This window comes from Lates calcarifer, linkage group LG15, assembly GCF_001640805.2.
Source record: "Lates calcarifer isolate ASB-BC8 linkage group LG15, TLL_Latcal_v3, whole genome shotgun sequence".
Taxonomy (NCBI): Eukaryota; Metazoa; Chordata; class Actinopteri; family Centropomidae; genus Lates; species Lates calcarifer.
This window is the reverse complement of record NC_066847.1, coordinates 13029260-13038794: the sequence shown is the minus strand read 5'-3', so window position 1 is coordinate 13038794 and position 9535 is coordinate 13029260. Positions and strand designations below refer to the sequence as shown.

Below are 9535 nucleotides of genomic sequence, written 5' to 3'. Positions count from 1 at the left end.
ATGTTGCAGACACATCATCCACACTTCCCCAGACGAATGTGGCATCTGTGTAACTTTCAGTTCTCCTCAACCCACATGAAGGGGATTTACACTGTGTGGTTCTTCCCCAGGTTGTCTCTCTGTAGTGAAGTGGGAATCTTTGTCATCATGATCACATTATTAGTGATGGCATTGGCCATTGGTCCTGAGGCCTTGGAGCTGTGCTGCATGCTGATGATGTCACCGCTGGTCTGCTCGCGCTCTGCACGACGGAAAAGATGTCTCATGGTGGCCTGGGGGAGAAAAAGGCGGTAAATTAATTCAGTGAATCAGTAAGGAAATAAGTGAATAAGTGAGTGATGGATGGCCGCAGGCAAGGATGGATGGACAGGTGGCAGAGAGGAAGAATGAGACAAAAAAAGATGAAAGGGAGAGTAAGGAAAAGATTCAGGTCTTACCTGGAAATTATTTGTAACAAAGCAGTAGACGACAGGATCCATGCAGCTGTTCAAACTGCTGAGAGTGACAGTTAAGTGGTAGACAATCACATGATGAGGCATGTCAGGGTAGAAGTACACCACCACCTACAACACAAAAACACAATTACTGCATTACCACAGCCATTACACTCAACAAAAAATGTTGGTTTCATTAGGTATTTTGAGACTGCATGGGGGTTAAAACACCCCAAAAAAACAATGATAATTTTACTATTAAAACTATGTGTCATACCTGTTGCTCACTCACCTGTCTAATGTGGAAAGGTGTGAAACACACAGTGAAGATTATCAGCACTGTGGTCAACAGCTGGACAGCCCTCCTTCTCCTCTCCCTGGGGAAACACAGTTAACACTGTCACTGTGACATCCCATCAGCTGTATGCCACCAGTGCTTTCAGAGCTGCAAATCAGTCATTTCCCCCCTTGTATAATATGTTCTTGTACCAAAAGCTTCAATTCCCAGCACCTAAATCAAATGCAATCATATTCTGTATTCTTTACTTTCTTCTGCCAGTGTAACAGTCTTTATACCTGCTCTGCTGCATCAGGCGGCGGTCTGCGAGGGCCCACATAATCCTCAAGGTGAAGACCACAATGATGACGAGGGGTAGAAAGAACTCAGTGATGGTAAGAAAGAGGAGCTTTGAGAGGCAGCAGCCTGTATGCTGGAAAGCACTGGAGAGGAAGGAGTAGGTGACCACAATGGCAAACAGCCAGACAGAGACACACACACATTTAGCCACACTGGAGTTCCTCCACCGACGGGAAGCTTCAACCTTCAAGGACATGAGAAAATAAGTGGTTTTAGATTCCCTCTGTGTTTCAGTACAGAATGAGCAGGTATCCAGCATGTTGTAAAGGGCCAGTTTAGGCTTCAGAGAACGTAACTGAGACCAATTCTGGTACCAAACTACAGACTAAACCCACCTGAACGATGGCGAGGTAACGGTCGACACATATGCAGGTCAGAAACAAGATGCTGCAGTACATATTGACAAAGTAGCTGAAGATGTGCAGGTAGGAGCAGGTGAGACAAGCTCCTCCGCTGTAGTAGAGCAGGATGCGAGTCGGCAGAGAGAGGTTCACCAAGAGGTCTGTCACCGCCAGGTTGATGGTATAGATGACTGAGGTAGTCCTCTGCTTGGTGCGGAAACAGAAGACATAAAGTGCCACAGTGTTCAGCACCATTCCCACCTGGAAAAGTGAGGGGGATATGAAATAAGGGAGAGGAAAACTAGAGTTTGCACACACTAGTCAAGTCAAAGTACAAGTATCTCTAACATCAAAAGGATTCTGCAAAACATTCCTACCAGAAATATGAGAGAGTTTATGACCATCAGTGCAATCCAGAGGCCATAGAAGTCATTGTAGAGCCCCTCATCTAAATGAGCCAGTCTTTGAAGATATGCTTCCATGCCGCTCCTGTTAGTGGGACTGGCTATTACAGGCAGGATGGGAAATGAAGTGTTGATAAAAACCCAGGACTCAGTACTGTTGAAGTTCATCATAATGATGATGATGATGATAACGATGATGATTTGGAGCTGCCACAGAAACTGTCAGACAAAATGACACGATGTTTTGATACAGTCAACATTCACTTTAAATCTCAGTCTCGGTTAAAACCACAAAATACAGTTTGAAGTTTGCATTTTATCAAAGGATTCTGATCTGCATCTGTTCATTTTCTATATCATGTATGGCTGTTTAGGAGTTGGAGGCTATCCCAGCTAGCATTAGGGTGACAGGGAAACTTTGTGAACACATTTGTCACAGCTTAGGCACAAATCTGCCTAAAACCTAAAGTGTCATTTGTATAATGAGTCTGTCTTGCTCTTCTTTATCCAGTTAATGAAGCTGATTCCTAAATACCCCCACCCCACCCCCCACCCTAACCACCCCGTCACTGCATTACACACACAATGACATCCATACCCGTGCCCTGACGTCCACTCCCCCCCCTGTCTCTGACCCCACTGTGGTTGTTGCTGTTGGCACGGTCACACTGACAAAGCCACTTTTTTCCAGTGTCCAATTTATTTAGACTATTTACTTTTAATATAATTATTTATGTATGCCTACAGTGCCTGTGTGAATTGATCCAAATCTCAGAGATGGCCTGTATGTGTTTATTTATCTCCTAGAGTGATGGCAAATTCTCCTAATTCTTCTCGTAATTGGAATAAACACACTGGAACTGGGTAAACTGGACAAATCATGTGAGGACAGCCTTATTTTCAGGATGTTTACAATTTTAAGCTTGATGCCATTTCTTATGATGAATTAGAGCAGTCTACATTAAACTTGCACCATCTGTTTTCCCAGATATGTTATTAGGAATGAACTCATGAAAACTTAAAATTGAGTGATTTTACCATGGGTGCAGCACTGAGACCTTTGCAACCCCCATAACACCTTAATAGACCACAAATTAATTGAGCTTAACTTATTAAAATGCAGCACGCTCTATCACGTTTTACATGATATTCCACAAAACCAGGAGAGGACATTTCCCAGTTTTAAAAAATACTGACAGAAGATGAAACATCCACTGATCAACTCAAAATAACTGGTGTGGTGAAATAAAAGGTTAAATGCTGCAGTATGTACTGTATAAGTACTTAACAACTGCCAGCACAAATGCTGACTACTAAACAGGAAAGAGTTAACAGATGTCACCATGACAAAATTCAACTTGTCATCTAGAGGGTATTTTTCATATATTGCATTTCACAGTTTGGTGATTATGTCTTACAGTGCACAATCAAAACCCTGCTGTTACATAAAATTAGACACTTGAGTTAACTATGTGACCCATTCCATATGGTGTTTTCAGCTGCAAATATGAATTAGATTCTACCAGGTGTGAATATTATAGACAGCAGAGGGCAGTCAGTGACTGCACTGTATGTATCTCAATGGAATAAAATATGAGGATAGATATAAATTTTCGATATGAATTGCTTCTTGTCCTTACAGGTGTTTCCTCAACAGTTGACACGGCTCATAAAGCGGACAATGGCCATATTAGGGCAGATCCTTAAGGGTCCATGAAGGTCAGTTGTAATTAGAAAAGCATTCAGGTGGAGTATGGAGATGTGTGAAGAGAAAAGAAAGAAAAAAAGGACAGCAGGTGATTTCTGTTGGTGACTGCGGTTTGGTTTACACCTCTAAAATGATGATGCACAACAACTAGCCTTGTTGTTTTGTGTTTAGTTAATTGATTTTACTCCATCCATCCATTATCTATACCATTTATCCATAAGGGTCATGGGGGGGTTGGAGCCTAGTCCAGCTGACATTGGCTGCTGGGCTAAGCTTTAAAATGGAGTTGATCTGAGGACTTACATAGGCAACAGTATAATTTGAAGATTACAAAGGAGATGCATGAAGTTAATTATTTAAATCAAACTCATATGGAGAGCATTGGCATTTAAAACACAAAAAACTGTATAGTCAAATGAGGTTAAACATCACATTTTCCGTCCAAATGAGCATGAACCTAAAACTGGCTGGCGGCTAGCATGCTATTGTATCCTTCTATGACAAATGTAATTTAATTGCTCATGTGAGTCCCAGACTGGAAAAGCCCAGCATATTGTGTTGTGTATGTCCATGATTCACAACTAATCTCTCAAAGCAAAATAATCACCCAGCTGATGAAAAATGTAGTCTGTTAAGGCTAATGAGAATAACATGCTCAGCTGAGGGTGAGGCATGAATAATGTGATTCATCTGCATTACCAAGACCAGTCTGGCCATAGAACATTAAGACCACTGAAGGAAATAAATGGGTATTTTCACAGTAATATCCCCTGATATTATGCAGCGTACTGGAGCTAGTTCATCATCATTAACAGAGCTAACGAGTGTTAGGAGCACTGCTCTGGGGAAATTGTGTATTAAACCACTTACTTCATGTGTTCAGAAACAAATGACAAGGACAATAATGTATTTCAGTGATTTTCAATTATGTATTGTCAGAGCTGACCTAATTATGCAAAGCTACAGACTGTGTTCTTTTACCCATGCAACTGGACATTAGGGTGTATCCTAATACCTCTGCTGACCCCATGACTTTTCCTTTAGTGCCACCGTGAGCTTGATCTTTGTGGTTTTGAGTGATATATTATGATAATTATTGGACGGATAATCATGGAGACATTCATGCTCACCAAAAACATTTTCATCCTCAACCCTAGTCTGTGTGAACTGGTAACCGGCCAATGTTAGCATGCTAACACACTGAGCTTAGTTGTCTTAGCATTTAACCAAAAGCACCACTGTGACAAAGGACAGCTTTCATTTGAGACTAGAGAGAGACAAAAAAAAAAAAAAAAAACTTAAGCTCACAGGATGTGACCATTCCTTCATAACTACTCAAAAAGTTGATCCTTTGGCCCAAACAGTTGTCTGCAAAATCACTCTTGGGTAAAACAATAAAACCCAAATATAGTTAAAAAGTATCATACTAGAACCAACTTGAGTTTTTACATGTGAGACTGTCTTTGCATGCAAGTATATAGTGTATGGGTTTTAGTCATTTTCAATAGCTCATCATCATAAGCCGTGGCTATAGGCCTTCAAGCATCTTGAAATTATTATACATGACTGACATATTGGTAATTGATCTATTTTCACATGTCCTGTGATAAAACACACAAAAAAAGTAAAGTTTCAGGATGACTGGATTTCTTGTAACCCTAGAACAAACTGTGTACAGGAGCACTAATTGAAAATAGATGTGCAGAATACGGGAATAAGTTTGAGTATCCGTAATTTGAGTCAACCCACAATGTTTGATAATCTTATGCATCGCTGTTTCTACTGTTGCTCTTTTTAACATCAAAGACGGTGGTGATGCAATGACTGTAAAGCGATACTGAGAGGAGAGCAGAGGGCCTAGAGACAGATCACAAATAACACTGTCCAAATAAACTCCAGCAGCGTGGGAGTCCCATTTGGGTGTGTGTGTGTGTGTGTGTATGTGTGTGTGCCCAGGATTGTGTGAAAGACGAAGAAATATATATAAAGAGAGAGAGACAGACAGGATGGGATACTGGTATACAGATCTCACGCTGTCCTGAATCAAATTATAGCTTTACTGAGAACCCCTCCAGGCAAATGGAACATTTTATTGCTGCCGTTACTCTAAATTTAGTGATGGTTGTACTGTCACTAGATCAGAGGGGCCTTTCTATGTACTCAGATTGTGTAATATATTACAAACAGCTGAGTGCAGCATGGTTGTAACTACTTTAAACACTCTACTTCATTTGCAGACAAGTATCACTTTATGGAAAAACTCATTAATGGGTGGTTTTGCTTCCTTATTCTGTCTATGCAATACAAAGATTATATACTCATAATATTTTGCACACCAAATATATATTCAGACTAGTTGTGGCCATAGTTTAGTGGTTTTTGGCATTACTTTTGGTATCCAGAATGAAACACAACTGTGAGATCCGCTGTGGATGACAACTTACCTCTGGAGAAATAAACTCTGGACTCAAATCTGTGTCTGATGAAGTTAGAGTGTCCTCATGTGTATCCCAAGCCAAGGATCCTTGGTCAGTGTCGAACCAGGTGACACTGGATATTTCCCAAGTAAGGATGCTTCAGTCTTCACTGACCTTCGCACCCTTGTATCATCTCTGAATGTACGTGTACGTCTGGAGCATCACAGCATCTCACTGAGAATTTCTTTTCCCCTGTCAGTGTGTCAGTTGTGTCTCGCCTCCCAGGTTCTCGAGTCATGCCAGTCGGATGCAGCAATCAACACTCCTCTTCAGGTCTGTGCATCAAGAGGTCTCCCTGTCATTTCTGTCACTTTGTCAGCCTGTTACTCAGTTTAATGTTTTCTCGCCAGATTCCTCAAACATCCTCAGATCTTTCTGCTTCTGCTGTTGTAGGGCTCACTCCTTTCTGTGTGTCTTTTCTCCTCTTCTTCTCTCATCATTTTTAATCCCTCTCTTTCCTTTCAATGACTCTGTCTTTCTACTTCCCTCCCTCTCGCTCTAAATCTTCCTTGAGTTTGGGCTCCAGACAGGAAGTCTTAGTATGTGTTTACATTCTGCTGTGACACGCACACGCCTACCCATGTACAGCATGAACACACACCAATGTTAGAACACACCTGCACATATATATCCAAATACCAAATATGCTCGGGCACACAACATCACAAGCACAACTCATACATTAAATGTGTGATTTACTGTGTAGGTACATAAAGTACCTCACCAAGCCATTGAATATTGTTATATATAAGGCGTATACTAAAAGGACTACTGTAAAACACAAATGATGGAGGTTCTGCTCCCTCACATAAAATAAAGTCACAACCTCTTTTAAGTGCAGCAGTTCTTCTTTAAGATGATTTATCTCATTAGCATCGTAACTTACACTGATCTTTGTTGTATTGTGGAGGCTTCACTGCCAATTTCACCACATATTATGTCTGGTGCCTGGCTAGGCTTGGCTTCTCCAGACAGGTACATTCAAATTTCAGTGTCTACAAACCTATAGGGATCTGTAAGAGAGCTCAGCTACTTCATGTAACTGGTGTTGTAGTATGTGACCATCATAAAATACTATTAAGTGTGCAGTATATTATATTACGAGAGACACAGGGGTAAAATAATAGTAGGATTTTTGACAAACAAACAGAACATGTTCATCTATTTTCTTTTAATATTAAACACTGCAACATCCTATTTGAAAATCTTAGCCACTAGTATAATGTATAGGTGTATTGTTATTTAACTGCAAAGACTTTGTATCTTAAAACAATGACATTTACATTAAGTGACTATGAAAGTGAATGATTTTTTTTGCTTTGTTTTGTTTTGAAATATAGACTGTGAGTAAGAATTGTGAAAGTGGGTTAAGAAAAATGGATCTTTAAATCATCTGAAAAAGTCAACTGTGTGTGTTGTTGATGCTTCTGTAAATCTCCTCCTTTTTGATTTAAAATAACAAACTAGAAAATTAGATGTCTTCGATCAAGGAGGAAGGATTTGGTCCGTATCTTATGAGAAATGTGAATATGAATGAAGAGTGATATATGGGATTGAATTGGAAGATGAAGACAGAGAGCTCTCTGATTTGTGAGAGGTTTTTTTATATAAAAAAAATTACTCACAAAGTGACATGTATCTGAACACAAGCAAAAAAAAAAAAAGATTAAAAAAAAGAAAATTTGTGATCAAATATGACTGTGATGCAATACCAGCGCTCTGTCATGACTACTTCCTCTGTGATATGTTAAAAATAAACTCAAAACACAAAATCCTGAACCGGGACAGACCTTTGCATCTTAATCTGCTGAGCTCTGACAACAAAACACATCAGGCTTAACAAGTGATTTGATGTTCTTTTCATTCTGACACTTGTTTTTACTAAAAGTGAGAAATAAATGAAGACAGGCAGTATCATCTTAATGGGGGTAATCACTTCTCTCGTGATGATTAAACTTGTTTCAGCCAGTTGCATTAAACCTCCACCATCTGTACAAAATCTGTACAGAAATCAGAGATTAGACATGATTGAGACAGAGATTGAGAATGAAAGATTAGGAGGGTGAAAAGTGATCTGAATACTGTGTTAACAGTGATGTTTTTGTCACTCTGGATGTACTAAGAAGGAGAGAGACAGTTTGACAGAATGGGAATGGCAAAAAGCTTCTATCTGTACTGACTTTTATTAAGAAAATGCATGAAAATAATGCCTGAGAGCTTTGTTTTAGATAGATTAAGTTAAACAAAATTGATGTTCCATTTATTTCCTGCTGCCAGACAGCATCGGACACACAGAAAATGCTTGTGTGCTGTGGTTCTTTGTCATATGTGGGCAATAAGTGACTGTCTTGACAAGCACAAACTTACAGAAAAGCATAAAATGTACAAAAATCAGGGTGTATATATATTGAGTGTGTGCATGTAAATCCATCTCAAATGCTAAATGCTAGTCATATGACTATTTAGATCATGCTTTGTGTATCAGTTAAACATATCTCTGTAACTATGTACACGCCTCACTAAAAGTTGTATTCAATTGTGAGGCTGAGTCTGTCTCTTTATAATGTGTCTCTGGACCTACACTCCATCCATCTCGCAGAATGAGACAGGTTTGTGTCTCCCGGTTTCCTGTCTAGAGGATCATCATCACTCACGGCCTGTCAGCGTTCCCTGGAAAGATCCGGAATAACGGATGTCAGGAGAAGAGCCATGGATCAACCTGTTACTGAGGACGACGAGCACAAAGGGGAAGGTGCAGGACGGGGAAAGAAAGGAAAGATAGAGAGAATGGGGGGAGGTGTGAAAGTCACAATTAGACAAAGCCAAGATAGGGAGAGAATGACAGAGCGAGTAAAGTAGGAGCGTCTGTGTGTATAGGTGTTGAAATGACAGATGGATCATTATATGACATGTTTTGTGTGCATATAGGTGTGCAAGTACAAAGGCAGTGAATCAGTGTGTGTCAGTCCAACCAGGGGACCTGGAAAGCTTTGTTTATGTCAGGAACAGTCTGAATATTAATGATAGACAAGAAATGACGAGGTTTCTGCTCTCTTTTACTGCACTACCCCCTCCCCCGTCCTCTCATGGTTTATTTGTCAGGAATGAGAGGGGGATGGATGGAGGATTACAGCTGTCCCACAGGAAAAGCCCACTTTTTGGCAGCAGTGGCCGCTTTCTTCAGCGTGATGGGAGTCATGGGAGATTTGAGGAATCAATCGCTTGTACAAATACTTAGATGTATTCCCCTTATTAAGATGCAAGTGGAAATGCTGAGTAGAAACACCCTGCTTGCCCACCTCATCTCTTGTCAGCCATTACCCACCACTTCAGGGTATTTATGTTCAACAGAGTGAGACTTAAACTATGCACCTGTCAGTTTAATGACCCCTGAAGAACATTACTTAGTGTGATTTTTACAATGTGATGCTGAGAATGCTCTGTCTGGGGTTTGTGCCACTTATAGAATAAATCACCTCATTGTTGCACAGTAAGCGAGCATTTCCTAAACCTTGACAATAAACTGTCATGTGC

General features: G+C 40.3%; 1 protein-coding gene across 1 annotated transcript; it reads right to left on the bottom strand.

The window, feature by feature from the left end:
- Positions 1-86: 86 nt before the first annotated feature.
- gpr20 (G protein-coupled receptor 20) lies at positions 87-1984 on the bottom strand. The gene is made up of 6 exons (XM_018686103.2): positions 1790-1984; positions 1407-1673; positions 1011-1255; positions 727-811; positions 438-563; positions 87-272 (listed from the first exon to the last, which is right to left on the bottom strand). Exons 1-6 carry the CDS (start codon positions 1982-1984, stop codon positions 87-89), a joined length of 1104 nt encoding a protein of 367 aa, XP_018541619.2.
- Between the last annotated feature and the right edge of the window lie 7551 nt (positions 1985-9535).

Bases quoted from the DNA above. Each gene is read 5' to 3' on its own strand.
- gpr20 (XM_018686103.2), bottom strand. From the start codon at position 1,984: ATGAACTTCAACAGTACTGAGTCCTGGGTTTTTATCAACACTTCATTT. The intron at 1,674-1,789 runs GTAGGAATGTTT...TCACTTTTCCAG, and splicing joins TAAACTCTCTCATATTTCTG to GTGGGAATGGTGCTGAACAC. The intron at 1,256-1,406 runs GTGGGTTTAGTC...ATGTCCTTGAAG, and splicing joins GTTACCTCGCCATCGTTCAG to GTTGAAGCTTCCCGTCGGTG.